At 42.1% G+C, this 18,328-nt stretch overlaps 1 protein-coding gene across 2 annotated transcripts in view; it reads right to left on the bottom strand.

Moving 5' to 3' along the window:
- Positions 1–18,328, bottom strand: part of LOC126248972 (UBX domain-containing protein 4-like) — a 145,198-nt gene that overhangs the window by 35,117 nt on the left and 91,753 nt on the right. For both annotated transcript variants that reach the window (XM_049950525.1, XM_049950526.1), the window contains exons 6-8: positions 13,285–13,491; positions 13,074–13,193; positions 9,040–9,148 (exon numbers count right to left, since the gene is read on the bottom strand). In XM_049950525.1, coding sequence (XP_049806482.1) covers positions 9,040–9,148; positions 13,074–13,193; positions 13,285–13,491 — 436 coding nt within the window. The remainder of the gene's footprint in view (positions 1–9,039; positions 9,149–13,073; positions 13,194–13,284; positions 13,492–18,328) is intronic.

Genomic DNA, 18,328 nt, shown 5'->3' with positions numbered 1-18,328 from the left:
AGCATTCTGAACCACATTTGCTGCTGCCCAAAGGAGAGGATGTGGTCGACCACAGTCAAATACAGAAGCAGACACATAGTGCAACAGGCAACAATGGGCCCATGTCAAACAGTGAGAGCAGTTGGAACCACATTTAATAGGACTTCAACGCAAGCAATCTCACGCTCCCCAGTGGCGCAGTGACTGCATGGGAATGGTCTCTCTGCTTGACAACCAGTATGTTGTGTTCCACTGACATCCACACATCAGTGGCACCTTTTGTGATGATGCCAACAAGACAGGTACTGGACCAACGAGGAATGGGTTCTTTCTGGGTATAACCTCATATGGTTTGGAGCACCTAATATACCCAGGAACATTGTTGAACATGATCATTTTGGTAGTCCAGGTGTTACGGCGTGGGGCAGCACAACACATGCTGCATCACTATGGGTGCACTGACCTCCAAATCTTTGAACACGGTACAAACCCCGATCAACATTATTGTGAAAACTTTCCCACATGCATCTTTTCAGGGGTGCATTCCTGACTGCACCGAATAGAGTTCACGTGGAGGAGTTCTTGAAACAAAAGGATATTCAGTGAATAGACTCACCTGCTTGTTCCCTTGATTTAAATCCCGTTGAGCACATGTGGGATTGGGTGGAGAGATGTACTGAAAGAAATCCACATGCATCAACAACCACCCTGCAGTTGTCAACTGTGCTGTTAGGAAGAATGGAATGCCCTACCACTAGAACTCATTACCAAACTTAAGGCAGCACGAGAGCAGAACATGCATTGTCATCCATGGTGATCACATGCCCTATTAAAAATCTTGTCCCAGCTTTTGTAATGTCCAGGGAGCTATTGTAAATCACTATGACTTCTGAGTAGTGATTGTCTTTGAATAAAAGTGTCATTTCTGTTCATCCCATTGTGTATTTAACTTACTTTTGTACTATACTATACTGCAGCAGCTCTTTCTGTGTATGGTAGCAGTTTCATTGATCTTTATTTCTTGACAGTGACAAATCATGTGAAGGTTAAGAAATGTCCTGGACTGTGTGCCGGACTGAGACTCGAACCCAGGACCTTTGCCTTTTGCGGGCAAGTGCTCTACCATTTGAGCTACCCAAGTATGACTCACAACCAGTCCTCACAGCTTCAATTCTGCTAGTACCTTGTCTCCTACCTCCCAAATTTCACAGAAGCTCTTCTGCGAACTATGCAGATCTAGCACTCCTGGAAGAAAGGATATTGCAGAGACATGGCTTAGCCACAGCCTGGGGGATGTTTCCAGAATGAGATTTTCACTCTGCAGCAGAGTGTGCGCTGATATGAAACTTGTGAAAGTTACTTTCGTTCTTAAGTTTTGCACAACATTGTACAAAGAAGCAGTAATCTAATAAGAATAGCTATGGTTTTACTAAAAAGTATTTCATCATTCTTATATTTGTCTCATGTGGAAGACCACTGTAAATTTTTATCGCACTATCTGCAATCAAAGTTCTGAAAGTTGATGTCCTTACAGACTGGATATGGAACTTTTCTTTTTGCCTTGTATTATGTTAATGGATATTGAAGTTCTTATTAAAACAATGGAAAGCCGGGATAGCACTCAAACACAAAAGGCCTGACTGTGACTATGTCTGAGGTGAGCAGCAATCTCTATTGGAGTGGTTGTGGAGTACAGAAGAGGTGTGGGGTGGGGTGGGGTGGGGAATAGTGATGGTGATGGTGATGGTGGTGGTGGTGGTGGTGGTGGTGGTGGTGGTGGTGGTGGCGCAGGGGGGGGGGGGGAGGGGGTATTGGGGAAGAACAGCAAAGCGAGCTTGGGGAATGATGCTAGTGATACCTGTGAGACATGCAAGGACAGCATAGTGGGCTACTGCAGGGGGACAGCAAATTGGAGTGGAGAATAGTGGAGAAGGAAACAGGACTATAAAAGTGAGCTGGCAGGATAGAAGGCACATGTAGGTATGGAATGGGAGAATCTGTGAAGCTGTCGTTGAAGTCAAGTGTATCATGTTAGGTGACATGCTCGGCAGCTAGGTGCTCCAGCTGTCTCATAGCTACAGTTTGGTGGTGGCCTATCATTCAGAGAGACAGCTTGTTAGTGATCACATTCACATAGAATGCAGTGCAGTGGTTGAAGCTAAGTTGATGCACTACATAGCTGTTTTCGCAGTTGGCACTGCCTTTGATGCGATAAGAGATGCCTGAGACAAGACCTGAACAGGTGGTAACAAGAGGATGTAAGGGACAGGCCTTGCATCTAGGTCTATTGCAGGGATATAAGCCATGGGGCATGGGGTTGGGAACAGGGGTGGAGTAAGGATGAAGAAGGATGTTGTGTAGGTTGGATGAATGGCAGAATACCATTGCGGGAGAGGTGGGGAGGATATGCCTCATTTCAGGACATGACGAGTAGTAGTCTAAACCCTTGTGGACAATGTGTCTCAGTTGCTACAGTTCTGGGTGGTACTAAGTCATGAAGGAGTGGTCCTCTGTGGCAGGTCAGTGGGTATGTGGAGGACCACAGTCCCTATTCCAGAAATCCAGTAGTATCTATGGTCCCTCCTCATATCTTTAGGTCTGTATCATAATCCTCCCCTTAGTCTATCTTCCTCTTCACCCCCACTACTACTCACACTCCTATCTTCTAGATGCTTCCTAAAGAACATAAAACCCAATCACCCAGGATGTCACATTGTGGCTGGTTACTGTGACCCCACAGAGAGAAACTCTGCCTTCATGGACCAACACTTGCAGAATATTACCAGTAACCTATCGATGTATATAAAAGACACTAATCATTTCCTCCATTGACTCTCCAAAGTTCCTGTTCCTTTAAGACCCAGTGTCCTGCTAGTTGCTGTTGACGCCACCTCCCTCTACATATTACCACCAATGCCCACGGCCTTGCTACTATTGAATACTACCTTTCCCAATGTCTGTCTGACCCCAAATCTAAAAACTACTTTCTAGTCACCATAACCAACTATATCCACATACTTCTCCTTTGAAGGCATCGCCTACAAACAAATCTGTTATATAGCAAGGGGCACTTGCATGGCACCATCCTGTGCCAACCTATTCAGGGGCCATCTACAGGAATCCTTCATAACTATCCAGAATGCCACAACCCTCACCTGGTTCACATTCACTGATGTCATCATGATCTAGAATGAGGGTGAGAGTGTGAGTGTGAGGACACACTGAATCACATTTCTCCAGAGCCTATGCATCATTCATTTCACCTGGTCCTCCCCAGTTCAAGAAACTGCCATCCTTGACTTGGACGATGGGTTCAGAGCCTGCGTCATCTGGATTCTCCCCACCAACTTCAGTTTTTCTGAAGTGGAAAGCTGGAAACTCCCCTTGCAACACACACTTCACTCCCATAGTCCTCGTGGCCTCAATCTTTGCTAGTCCCTGTCCTCCACCTGCCTCTATCCCCTTTCCTGCTCCCACACCAGTACTAAATATGCCTTATATTTGGCCAGCACACCTTCACCTTCCCTACTTTTCTCCCATTTGCCACCTCCCCCCTCCCCACAGCACAACTGCACAACGCCGCACCTGGCAGCCCACTATCCCATCCCCGCATGCTATCACAGACAGCACTAGCATCTTCCTCCACGCCTACCCTACTATTCCTCCACCTCCCCACCCCACATCACTTCTGTAACCCCACTGAGATTGCTGCTCACTTCAGATGCAGTCACAATCAGGACTTAGCATGATGAAAAAATGAAGATTAGGGTTTAATATCCCTTCAACATTAAGGTCATTATAGATGGAGCAGAAGTTGGGACGTATCAATGAAAGGATAGGAAATTGTCTGTGCCCTCTCAAAGGAACCATCCCAGCATTTGCCAGGAGCGATTTACGGAAATCACAGAAAACCTAAGTCTGGATGGTCTGACGCTGATTTGAACCGTCGCCCTCCCAAATGCAAGTCCAGTGTGCTAACCGCTGTGCCACCTCACTTCGTTTAGCACCAGGATACAACAATGTGTGTGAAGAATGCATGTGACTGTGTGTGTGTGTGTGTGTGTGTGTGTGTGTGTGTGTCTTTAGTCAATGTGCCTGTCTGCCACTCAACACCTGTTCTACATAGTGAGGAGCAATCTATCCGTTTCATGTTGTTGAAGTTATTATTTATGTGCACTACAGACAGAACAACATTAGCTAGCTTAAGGAAAAGGGAGGAAACATCTATTTTAATAAAGCTAATATAGCAATTTTACTTGCGCCCATTTTCATAAACAAACTGTGTGATTTGTGAGCCAATATAACTAACAACTGTTGCTGGAGAATGCTGTGGTCGCAAATCACAATGAGGCGCACATTTCATTTCATGTGATGCTCCATCTCTTTTCTAAGCATGCACCAACCACGGCAGAAACCACACCTGGCATGCTTCACACTGAGAAATACGTCATATATATATGACAATGGCTTTTGGGGAAATATTCATATAATTGTATTAGTTCTGAACCAATAGCATGTATTAAAGCACATCTACAACGGCTAATAACACAGAAACATACCATTCGTGTGAATCAATGAACTCATATTTACACTGGAGGAAATCAAAAAGAAAACAACAGAAAGAGCATTGAAACAGGCAAACTCTATGATTACTGTTTTCTCTCACTAAAATCAATAACACATACATTCAGTTTAATATGTCCATTATTATCACAGTGCCAAACAGTGATATTCAGATAGGAGTATTTGGTATGGCAAACATGCTGTTGGTTATGAAGGAGGTAAAGAAAAGAAGTAAGAAAAGAGAAAGAAAAGAGTAAGAAAGGGGTAAGAAAAGAAAAATGTGGATGTCTGAATTTTTATGCAAGCATAAAATGCATGCAAGTAGCGCACTTACCACTGAATTGCGGCTTCAGCCTTGTTCCAAAAAATTTAAACACACAGCAATAGAAAACGTCCACTGCCTGAGCATAACAATTGAGGGGAACACTGCAAAGCAGACTAATAAATACCAAACAGCAATACCAGTTGAAGAAAGCTAGCACTTATGCCCCAATTGTTATCAACATTTGATAATTACACTAGTCTTAAGTACTTGTTCGCATTTCACCCATTCCACATTCCAATAGAGGAGATGTATCTTCATGGGTTTGTCTCAGCACTTCAGTTGGTGTGGTGTGAGTGGACTTTCAAATTTGCTGATATTGTGCTTTGAACAGGGTCACGCAACTTCTTATGCTGAGAACCTTTGTCTTTATTTACAATTCTGAAGGAACATGGTTTCCTTCATTACTCTAACATGTGGGAGATGTAAAAATCCTTTCACTTGCTGGCCTGCAAGAAAACTACGGCAACAGAGACTGAATATGAAACTCTACCATTAGAAAAACTCTGATGATGCTCGACAGCTAAGGACACAAACCTGGAGAAGAAATGAAGTCTGGTGGCGACGGTTAAAAGTGCGTGGCTCCTGGAAAGCAAGGAGGTCAGAGAGATATATGTGATGGATGTGGGTGTTGGGTGCTGGAGAAAAGTGGTGGTACACTAGCTGATAGAAGCTTCTCTGGCTGCCAACATTTGACCAGTGCAGTTCATGATCTGTTGCCGCCAGTGAAGTGAAACGAAGGGAATCACCACAGTTCCATCAAGCAGGTGGAGATTCACAAATTTGCAAAGGAAAAATGGCCACACTCCCAGAAGTATTGGCCTGTTGTAATATCTTAGTCTTGTCATACTTTATGACATGTCCTGTGGTGAGGCCATACTGTGTGACAGCTGACATGGTCTGCTGTTACGTACAGCCACACCTGGCCACCAAGAGCCATGAATTGACAGCAAGTCATGGATATGTTCAATCATCAGTATTACCCATGGTTGGCAATACATTATTTTGCCAAAATATTGCACCATTTAGATTATGCCACCATACGGAATAGCTGAGAGCAGTTCAAAATGTTCACTGCTGAACACTACAGAGGCTAATCTTAGTTCCACTGTTAGAGAATGTCAATGACATATGCTTGTGGATGATTATTTCTGACATATGATATCATTTCTCTTTTCTGACCCATTCCTCTAGGGCAGAGCTGAAGTCTGAGAGGTTCTTGAAGTCAAAAAAGGCAATAAACAGATAACAGTATGCACTAGATCTGTAACTTACTCCATTACTACCAAGACTAGCTGTTTAAAATATAAAAATACCTGGTGGAAAACATGATTTTGAAGCACAGAGCACTAAATTTAATGATTTATTATTCCGTAAGAAAATTGGTATTAGAGAGAATTTCACATTGCAGCATTGCCCACAGAGCCTGTAAACGTATAATTGATGTTGGCTGATATGTAATGTTTACTAATGTTGAACAGAGACTGATATGACCCTGTCTGCTGCAATATCTACAAACAGCAAAAAGTTGTAGATTTCAATTCATTCTTCCTGATCCACAGTCACGAGACTGAAACAAAACTGAATACTATCTTCCACATCAGACTAATGGCACTGAGAACAGATTACATCAAATATCTCATCACCAGAACTGAAGAACCACAATAATTGAACCACACACATTGGACACCTAGGACTAACAGCACTGTAATACTAAGCATCAATATGTACAGTAAGTTGCAGCTCATGTGGATTCTCTCATCACCAGAGCACCTGCCTTAATGCAGCTTTCTGGCACATTAAAATTGAACCCTGAGCAAACTCTGATCCTTTCTTTTTGCAAGCAATTCTTATAACAATTGAGCTGATTAGGCACAAATCATATCATTAATTTTTCAGTGTCTCAATACACATTGTGCCAGTTGTTCTTGTTACAGTTGTTCACAGAGCAGTTTATGCAGCTCTCTACAGTACTCTATCCTGTGAAAGCCTCTTCCTTTCTACCCAACTCCTGCAATCTACATCAATTTGAACGGTCTTAGTGCAGTCAAATGTTTATCTCCCTCTACAATTTTTATCTTCTTCCCTTCCCCCTCCCCTTCCCACACAAATTTCCCTCCATCAACAAACTGACACTTTCTTAATGCCTCAGCACTTATACCATCAGCTGCTCCATTCTTTCAATTAAGTTGTTCCGTTAATTTCTTCTCCCCCCAACCCTCCCAATTTGATTCAGTATCAACTGATTGGATAACTAATCATCATATGGGTGTCTACAACCTTCTGGATCTTAAGGAATGATAAGAGGGAACTGAGTTTAACAATATATTTGTCTGCAGAATCCATGTTGCTTTGCATAAAGATCTTCATTCTTGAAAACTGAAATGATCGGCATCTTTTTCCAATCGCTTGGAACTCTTCATTGCTTCAGAGAGCTAAAATAAAATACCACCAGAAAGCAAGCAAATACTTTTGCATAATTGTATGGAATCATATAGGGATCTCATCTGGTCCAGATGCCTTTCCTCTGTTGAGTGGCATTCTATTCTCAGTCACTTATCTTGGCAATATTTTGGCAGCTGTGCAATGGTTGAGAGGAGAAATTGTTTAATTATCTTCCACAGTGAAACAAATATGGAAGACCAAGTTCAGTATTTCGGCCTTCTGCTGAACATCTTCCACTTTGTGGAATTACGATCACTGACCAATTGAATATGCGATTATGATTTGTTTATTTGCTGTATAAAAATCAAACATTTGTTATGATTTCTCCATCAGATTGGTACACAAAATTATAATTTCTCATTATTGAACACATTTCCCATTGATCTCCTTATGCTGATTTTTATTTATCTACCTAAGCTTTTGTAAATCAACATGGCTTTGAATTTGCTTTAATGTATGATGAAGCTCCTTCTACTTTTGAAGCAATTTTCCAACACACATAGTGAACCCCTCTGGGGGAAGTGGAGCTGTTTTTCCACCCCTCTAAACCTCGACTGGTACATACATTTAAGAAGTGTATCGTAAAGTTCTCCTGAATTTTATCCATTGGTGAACCACACCTTTGTTTCCAGAGAGGAATGTTTAATGTTGACTTCTCAGATAATATACGATCTGTTTCTTGCCACATTTGCTAATTAAAAATATTTCCCCATATTTACTCATATATTTTCTAACATCTGCAGTCATGGAGTCCTCTAGTCCCTTAGAATTACTGAGATCCTTGGTAGAGCCAGCCACGACAAAACAATTCAATCTGATGTTAAAGATATAAGAGACTGGTAAAACACTCTTACGACTTCAAGAAGGAAGTAATAATTTCAATTTGAAACTGGTAGAATCTGGCGTTGTGGCAGATCAGCTTAGGTTCTGGATAAATATTGGTATGACTTATCTTAAAAAGATAGGTTGAAGAAAAGCAAATGAGTTAGTTCCCCAGTTAAATGCTCAAAGTAAATTTTCAGAAAAGATACTCAGAACACCCTCTTACAAATCTCTGTCTCTGTCATCAGTTTCAGTCATGTGACGCACTTATTCTATAGCCGCAAGTTGAAACTTCCCTCTATTACACTAAAATTGTTAGAAAATTTACCTTCAATAACTTCTACAGGTTCTCAATGAATCCTTTTACAGTTCCTGAGGCAGGCAAGTCCATAAAAGAATTCACTTCTGTACAAGAATCCACTACAGTTTCAGCTAGTAATCTGTTTCTACAACTATGTGGGCATTATAACCTTTTATGAGAGATACTGGGAAGGACATTACACATGGTATCTCCTGCAGTTAACTAATATCACATCAACAACTGTTCTCTTGAGTATGTTTGATAAACATGTCTGTTTATCACTTTCTGTAAGTCATTAATTGTCAGCCTCAGGAGGGGTTCCACTAAAGTAAAAAAAGACCCATAGGGATGTCACACACGATTTGTTACCTGAGTAGCTTCTTATTGTGTATAGTGTATGTGTGAGCTATTGATGTGATTCCTGCTTCTCCAACTGACAATAGAAATCACAGAATTGTCTGAGCATCTGGTTTAAGCCTTCCTCTTGGCTCCAAACTGGAGAACTGCAATCAGTTTTTAGTACTTCCATATGGGGGCTGCTCAATAACAGTCGACAAGGGTAACATAAGGTGGACTCATCTGATACATTGTGATAACTTATACTTACAGGTACTATCAACAAGACTGCATTAGGCCAAAGATCCAGTTCACCAAGATTTCTACTATAGTCTTCACTGACATAATGATGGCGTGGAAATGATGTTGCCAAGCCAAATCTGTCAAAGAAAGAAATAATGAGTATAGCTAAAGGTTTCAATTACTTTACAAATTAAAACTAGCAAATTACACACACACACACACACACACACACACACACACACACACACACACACACACACAGTGATACAAGCAAATATTGATGATTCATACTAAAATAAATGTATGACTAGTACAAAATATAAAGCATTTTTCTGGAAATTGCAGTTCACAGTTTTTTTTTTTTTCTCCATTTTCTTCTCTGCTATTAGTTTCAAGATTGTAGCCCCATTCTCAAAATAATACTTTTATCGGCCAAGGACAACACAAAAATCTCCTCCAACAATAATGGAGATGGTAATGAAAAAGCTATATGGTGCAATGGGAATGCCAGTATGTCTTGCCACTAAATAAAATGAAATGAGGACAAGTTCTGGAGGTACTACATCTACATATACAGGGTGTTACAAAAAGGTACGGCCAAACTTTCACGAAACATTCCTCACACACAAATAAAGAAAAGATGTTATGTGAACATGTGTACGGAAACGCTGAATTTCCATGTTAGAGCTCATTTTAGTTTCGTCAGTATGTACTGTACTTCCTCGATTCACCGCCAGTTGGCCCAATTGAAGGAAGGTAATGTTGACTTCGGTGCTTGTGTTGACATGCGACTCATTGCTCTACAGTACTAGCATCAAGCACATCAGTACATAGCATCAACAGGTTAGTGTTCATCACGAACGTGGTTTTGCAGTCAGTGCAATGTTTACAAATGCGGAGTTGGCAGATGCCCATTTGATGTATGGATTAGCACGGGGCAATAGCCGTGGCGCGGTACGTTTGTATCGAGACAGATTTCCAGAACAAAGGTGTCCCGACAGGAAGACATTCGAAGCAACTGATCGGCGTCTTAGGGAGCACAGAACATTCCAGCCTATGACTCGCGACTGGGGAAGACCTAGAACGACGAGGACACCTGCAATGGACGAGGCAATTCTTCGTGCAGTCGACGATAACCCTAATGTCAGTGTCAGTGTCAGAGAAGTTGCTGCTGTACCATGTAATGTTGACTACGTCACTGTATGGAGAGTGCTACGGGAGAACCAGTTGTTTCTGTACCATCTACAGTGTGTGCAGGCACTATCAGCAGCTGATTGGCCTCCACGGGTACACTTCTGCAAATGGTTCATCCAACAATGTGTCAATCCTCATTTCAGTGCAAATGTTCTCTTTACGGATAATGTTTCGTTCCAACGTGATCAAATAGTAAATTTTCACAATCAACATGTGTGGGCTGACGAGAATCCGCACGCAATTGTGCAATCACGTCATCAACACAGATTTTCTGTGAACGTTTGGGCAGGCATTTTTGGTGATGTCTTGATTGGGCCCCATGTTCTTCTACCTACACTCAATGGAGCACGTTATCATGATTTCATACGGGATACTCTACCTGTGCTGCTAGAACATGTGCCTTTACAAGTATGACAACATGTGGTTCATGCACGATGGAGCTCCTGCACATTTCAGTCGAAGTGTTTGTACGCTTCTCAATAACAGATTCGGTGACCAATGGATTGGTAGAGGCGGACCAATTCCATGGCCTCCACGCTCTCCTAACCTCAACCCTCTTGACTTTCATTTATTGGGGCGTTTGAAAGCTACTGTCTACACAACCTCGGTGCCAAATGTAGACTCTTCGTGCTCGTATTGTGGACGGCTGTGATACAATACGCCATTCTCCAGGGCTGCATCAGCGCATCAGGGATTCCATGCGAGAGAGGGTGGATGCATGTATCCTCACTAACTGAGGACATTTTGAACATTTCCTGTAACAAAGTGTTTGAAGTCACGCTGGTATGTTCTATTGCTGTGTGTTTCCATTCCATGATTAATGTGATTTGAAGAGAAGTAATAAAATAAGCTCTAACATGGAAAGTAAGCGTTTCCGGACACATGTCCACATATCATATTTTCTTTCTTTGTGTGTGAGGAATGTTTCCTGAAAGTTTGGCCGTACCTTTTTGTAACACCCTGTATACTATTCCACGCATGATTACTCCCATTATAACAGTGGAGGGCAATAAAGATAAGTTTTGTTTTACACTAAATTAAGCATTTTGCTGTTGGTGTTACTACACTAGCTTCTCTCTGTGTTCACTTTCGTGTACAAGCACAAAACACAACACCATCAGTGTGGTGTAGACATTAGCGTCGCTGGCTGGCATGCTGCGAGCCGCCAGTTCAAACCCAACCAACAACAACTATTTGTTATTTCGTATTTATCGTTTCTGGAAGGTTTTGAAATATTGTATGTTTGTAACATTCGTAAATTCTGGAATATTCAATGCTTGTATAAATAACTGCACTCTCTGTGGAGATCAGTTCCATTCTGGCTGTACTTTATTTTTCTTAATAAAAGTGTTTTCAGTGGTACGTGTTGTATTTCACTGATGACCCAGCTTTGATATTTGGACTCTAGTGTGATTATGATGTGACAGTAACAAGTCTTAATGGCTATTTATCCACAATTATATTATTTACAATGAGGGCTAACTGACAGTTCTTACACCAAGCACCACTCCTCTGCAAGTCTTCCTGCAATTCACTGAAGTTTTTTGGCATTGCAAATTTCCTATATACATACAACAGCATCAGCCATGAACAGCTTCACAGAGCTTCCCATGCTAACCATTAGATCATACCATATACAGAAATTTTTTTATTGAGAGTATGTGCTACTGTATTTAGGAATGCATTCATATTCTGCTATTTCTTGTGTGTATCAGTGGTTTCTTATGTTTTGTTTTTCAGTTATGTGCATGCATTTATGTTTCTTCGTTTGCTTAGTATACACTAAAATGTTTGTATTATTTGTGTGCTATGTTCTATGGGGCTGTGTGTGTGTGTGTTTGTGTGTGTGTGTGTGTGTGTGTGTGTGTGTGTGTGTGTGTTCCATATACTGTGAAATCTGTCTTTTCTAGTATCTATTCCATGTATGGTCAAGTTTAAAAAGTTAAAGTTTCTGATAAGTTTCAGTCTCTATTTATGAAAATGGTTAATGCTTGTGTGCAGCTTATCTTTTAGGCAGTTACTGTAGGCCTTGTCCCCACTAAAATCATAGATTTATGCTTCCCTTTTCTTTCTTTGTTTCTGAGTTGGTGTATAGGTCAGAAGTGGAAGAATGGTAGAACTTGTCATATCACACAATCAGACCACAGCGTACATCATAGAGTTATTCATCACACTTCAGTAATGTCTTCAGTTTGGCCTTCTTTTGGTTGCTCTCTTTGCATTGTATCTATGTACTTCCTTAGTCTTTACCTTCAGAGTTACAACATATTTAGACTCCTGCCATCAGATATTATTTATCTTTTTACTGTGCTTTTTTAAATTTCTACCTTAAGCGCAGTTCTGATTACTGAAACTGATATAGAGTCAGTCAGTGATCGGGGTGGTGGAGAAGAGAAGGGGAGGTTCAAATGGCTCTGAGCACTATGGGACTCAACTGCTGAGGTCATTAGTCCCCTAGAACTTAGAACTAGTTAAACCTAACTAACCTAAGGACATCACAAACATCCATGCCCGAGGCAGGATTCGAACCTGCGACCGTAGCGGGCTTGCGGTTCCAGACTGCAGCGCCTTTAACCGCACGGCAGAGAGAAGGGGAGGGAGTGTGTGTGTGTGTGTGTGTGTGTGTGTGTGTGTGTGTGTGTGTGTGTGAGAGAGAGAGAGAGAGAGAGAGAGAGAGAGAGAGAGAGACTGACTTTAGTGATCCTAATTGATAGAAATTACTTACTTGAATTACATCCTACATATAACTTATATTCCAATGATTGAAGATTACATGCTTTTTGAAAATAGTGAGCAACGTGTGAAAATTACTACCTGCCTAATGATTATTTTCCTATAGTTAAAATAAGCAGCTATGTGAAATCTTACCCTTCAGATGAAAAATGTGCTGCTATGTATACCCTCACTTCTGATAACAAACTGGAAGTTTTAAAAGTTTTAGTCACTGAGGAACCATCTGGACAGCGGATCTGAAGTACTGTCAACTCCCTAATAATACAAAAAGAGGAGAAAATTCTCATTCACAAATGTAAATATTTATTTTAAAAAATAAATATAAATAAAAATAATACAAACGCACTTGGGCTGCCCTGGGATATTTTTCTTCCCAGACAATCCACTGGCCTGCATTTCGTTCTCCACACTGGCCTGCATTTCCTTCTCCACACTGGCCTGCATTTCCTTCTCCACACTGGCCTGCATTTCCTTCTCCACACTGGCCTGCATTTCCTTCTCCACACTGGCCTGCATTTCTTTATCCGTGCTGGGCTGTATTTCTTTCTCCAAGCTGGAAATTTTTGGTAATATAAAAAACACAAAGAATAAAATATTAGAAAAAACAAACAATGCACAAGCATTCTATAACTAAGCATTACAGACAGCTCAACAATTCATAGAAATTTTGCCAACATATAGCAAATTAAAAACAGTACAATATCTCCAATTAGATACTAATGACACACAAAATTAAGGTGTCACAGGGCAATTGAGTACTTAAGTAGGTAAATGGGAAATTTTGTAGTAATGCTCTCACTTTGTCAACATATATGGCCCACAGGAGGTACTAAGCCACAAGCTCCTCAGAGGCCGACAACTGCTCAACATGTGGCTCTTTGCTCCCGACATGGCGACACCCTGCACCAGCTGCAGAGGTTCACTCCTGGTTAGTAGAGTAACACACCACATGACACAGCACTGTCATCCCTGCTGAGTTTATGGAACTAACTGTGTGTGCTGTTTCAACCCCTACCATCACCAGCACCTCCAACGACAATGGGTGGCTATACCAGCAGGCGATCCTGCCTCCACAAATTACTCTTCGTTCACAGTTCTGATACGACTCGTGACAGTACTCATACTTTAAGGATTGCCAGGACTCCTCGGTGGACCCTGCTCTCGGATTACAACTATTTTGTTGCTATGCATATCACTGGTGCAAGTCTTATGCTTTGACAATAAAAATAAGTGTTAACTATTGCATGCTCTCTCTTAATTGTGTAGCAATCACTACACAGTTGCTGATAATTAGGTCGACAGTACATGAACCATAAACCTCCATTCTACTAACAGTGCTATGGACAGTGAACTCGTGTTCTATGAACAAGTACCATGAACAGTGTTTACTGTCATTCTACACTGAAGCACCACAGAAACTGGTATAGGCATGTGTATTCAAATACAGAGATAAGTAAACAGGCAGAATATGGCACTGCATTCGGCAACATCTATATAAGACAACAAGTGTCTGGCACAGTTGTTAGATTGGTTACTGCTGCTACAATGGCAGGTTATGGGGAACAGCATCTCTGAGGTAGCGATGAAGTGGGGATTTTCCCATACGACCATGTCATGAGTGTACTGTGAATATCAGGAAACCAGTAAAACATTAAAGCTCCAACATCGCTGCAGGTGGAAAAAGATCCTGCAAGAACGGGACCAACAAAAACTGAAGAGAATCATTCATTTTGACAGAAGCGTAACCCTTTCACAAATTGCTGCAGATTTCAATGCTGGGCCATCAACAAGTGTCAGCTTGCGAACCATTTAATGAAACATCATCAATATGGGCTTTCGGAGTTGGAGGCCCACTCGTGTACCCTTGATGACTGCATGACACAAAGTTTTATGCCTTCCCTGGGCCTGTAAACACTGCCATTGGACTGTTGATGACTGGAAACATGTTGCGTGGTTGGACTAGTCTCATTTCATTTCAAATTCTATCAAGCAGATGGACATGTACAGGTGTGGAGGCAACCTCACGAATCCAAGGACCTTGCATTTCAGCAGGGGAGTGTTCAAGATGGCGGAGGTTCTGTAATGGTGTGGGGTGTGTGCAGTTGGAGTGATACGGGACCCCTGATACATATAGGTACAACTCTGACAGGTGACACATACGTATGCATCCTCTCTGATCACCTGCATCCATTCATGTCCATTGCGCATTCCAGCGGACTTGGGCAATTCCAGCAGGACAATGCAACATCCCCATCCATCCAGAATTGCTACAGATTGTCTCCAGAAACACTCTTCTGAGTTTGAACACTTCCGCTGGCCACCAAACTCCACAGGGCTTTGGCGCTACCCCACCAGTGCACGAGTTTTATTCGGAGGACAAAACACAGTTCGGACCCGGTGTTTCTTCAAAATGCGAGCGATTTTCCCCGAGAGTGCGCCTGTATATGGGATAAACGCAGTGCCTACCTCCTCCCTCGTGATTTCATCCATCTCCACAGGTTGTGCTGTAGTGGGTGGGCAGAGAGCACGTTGAATCTGCCACTCTGAGTACCCATTTTTTCGAAATACAGTTCTCAGATGTTCCAATTCTTGGGGTAGACACTCTGCGTCAGAGATAGTGCGCGCCCTATGTACTAGAGTTTTAAGCACCCCATTCCTCTGTGAAGGGTGGTGGCAGCTGTCTGCGTGCAAATACAGATCAGTGTGCATTGTCTTCCGATACACCCCATGGCCTAGGGTGCCGTCAGGCCTTCTCTTGACCAAGACGTCAAGGAAAGGTAGTTTACCCTCCGTTTCAGTCTCCATAGTGAATTTGATGTTGGGGTGTATGGAGTTTAGATGTGTAAGGAAGTCAAGGAGTTTATCCATACCATCTGGCCAGATGACGAACGTGTCGTCCACGTAACGGAAAAAGCAAGTAGGTTTCCATTCGGATGACGACAGGGCTTCCTCCTCGAAGTTCTCCATGTACAAATTCGCTACCACCGGTGAGCGTGGGCTACCCATGGCGACTCCCTCTGTTTGTTCGTAGTATTCTCCATTAAAAAGAAAATACGTGGAAGTCCAGACATGCCTAAAAAGTTCAGTGGTCTTCTCGTCAAACTTCTGACTAATCAATTCTAGTGACTCTCGCAGGGGTACCCTCGTGAACAAGGAAACGACGTCAAAACTCACCATGATATCTGACTCACCCAACGTGAAGCTATCAAGGCGTTTAACAAAATCCACGGAATTACAGATGTGATGAGGGCATTTACCCACATAAGGACTTAATATTCCCGACAGGTATTTGGCCAACAAATATGTAGGTGCCCTGATGTTGCTGACTATGGGGCGTAATGGTACCCCCTCTTTGTGAACCTTCGGGAGTCCATATAGTCTAGGCGGTACCGGACCTTGGGGTAACAATTTCTTAGCGTCACCCTCCGGTAAATCTGCGTCCTTGAGAAGCGACCTCGTCTTGTTGCCCACCATTATTGAGCATATCTGGACTGCCTTGCAATGTGCTGCTCAAAAGAGATCTATACCCGTTCGTACTCTTACAGATTTATAGACAGCCCTGCTGGATTCATGGGGTCCATTTCCTCCAGCACTACTTCAGACATCAGTCGAGTCCGTGACACATCATGTTGCGACACTCGTGCGTGCTCATGGGGGCCCTACACGATATTAGGCAAGTGCACCAGTTTTTTTGGCTCTTCAATTTAACAATAGTGTCTCATGCTATGATCATGGAAAAAATGGCCACTTCCTTGGAAGCAGTGCTGCGGACACTTCTGCAGTGACAAACAAACACCCAGCTTTGCCTCGAGGAGATTCAACATGAAAAGAACTGTATGCTACAAAAGGCAGGGCTTGTGAACAGGCAACAGGCTGCACAGGTGATGCATTCACCTCCATTCCCACACTACAATGAGGCAGAGAAGGAATGAGAAATCTGTGACAAGTGCCTCAAACAACATTTTGCAGTGTTTCAGGTAATTGACATTTATACAATAAAGGCTATATTTTTGTCGTGGATTAAGCCACAAACATACCATCTTTTCTCTAAGCTGGCCCCTTTCATGAACCGTCAAAACTATCTTTAGATGTAACGTGTACTCTACTAACCAGATATCTTCACAGACATGCATACATTAAAGCATCTTGAGTTCTACCAGTGCAAAAAGCACCCAGACCAATCACACAGAGTTTGGGCTGCAAAACTGTGTGGAAATGTAGATTTACCACAGCTAATCATGGCAAGTCACATGCAGATGTAATGGTGAGGGATGCAACTATCTGATGAGCTCCCAATAAAGAGGTACGACAACAGCCACTACAGTTTGATGATCCATCTCTACAACAGGTCTTAGCTTTGGCATAATCTTTAGAGGTTATCTCAAGCCACAGGGCAGAGACTTGAAACCTGAGCAGACATTGCTACAGTTAACATACCACACTACAGACAGTGAATGTCATTCGCCTCCAATGAGGCAGACATCATAGAAATAAAGCAGCATCACAAACAAGCCCCAGTGTGGGTTCCAGTCACTGCAAGAAAACAGCCCACACACCACCCGTTTCCTTCTTGCCCTGCATGTTTCAAAAAGCATTCACAGGAAGATCACCCCCATCAATGGTCAGTCTGTAATATATGTAACAAGTCTGGGCACATCTCAGCAGTGTGTAAATCTTCTACGTTTTGTTCATAGCAACAAAGGTACATTAATATGACGCACTCTGCAATCGACGGAGAGCCAGTGACATTTCAAGTGGACACCAGTGCTGGTACATCTTTATTGAATATTAAAACTTATGTGCCACTAGGTTCCCTGCAACTTTCATGGACAAAAAATCTTTTGGTAAATTACAGTAAGCAGATGATCCTCATTAACAGACAATTCACTGCAGAAGCTAAATATAAAAATGTGGTACAGCAGCTAACCTTCCTTGTGGTGGACAGCAGAAGAGCAGAAAATGTCTTTGGTTTGGATGCATTCAATGCTTGTGTGTTCAGTCACCAATGCAGGAAATTTAGTATCAAAACAAGTATCTTTTCAGGACCTGGACTCATTGTACAATGAATTTAAGGACATTTTTTCACTGGGTCTCAGCAAAAAAAAAAAAAAAAAAAAAATCAGAGGATGCATCAAACTAAAGCCTTCAGTGCACCCTCAGTTTTGCAGAACACATCCAATGCTAATAGCATTGTGCTACCAAGTGAAAGAAGAGAGAGATCGCATCACAAAGATGGGTGTAATCAAAACTATTTCTTCTAGCCAATAGGCAACACCCTAGGTTATCATTAAAAATCCAAATGGTAAATTACACACACATGGTAATTTTAAGATGACAGTCAATGCTCAATTACAAACTAACTCACCCCATTCTGTGGCCAATTATTCTGA

The sequence above is a fragment of the Schistocerca nitens genome, chromosome 3 (genome assembly GCF_023898315.1).
Source record: "Schistocerca nitens isolate TAMUIC-IGC-003100 chromosome 3, iqSchNite1.1, whole genome shotgun sequence".
Lineage (NCBI taxonomy): Eukaryota > Metazoa > Arthropoda > Insecta > Orthoptera > Acrididae > Schistocerca > Schistocerca nitens.
Note: the sequence above shows the minus strand (reverse complement) of the source record. Positions and strands in the feature narration are given on the sequence as shown.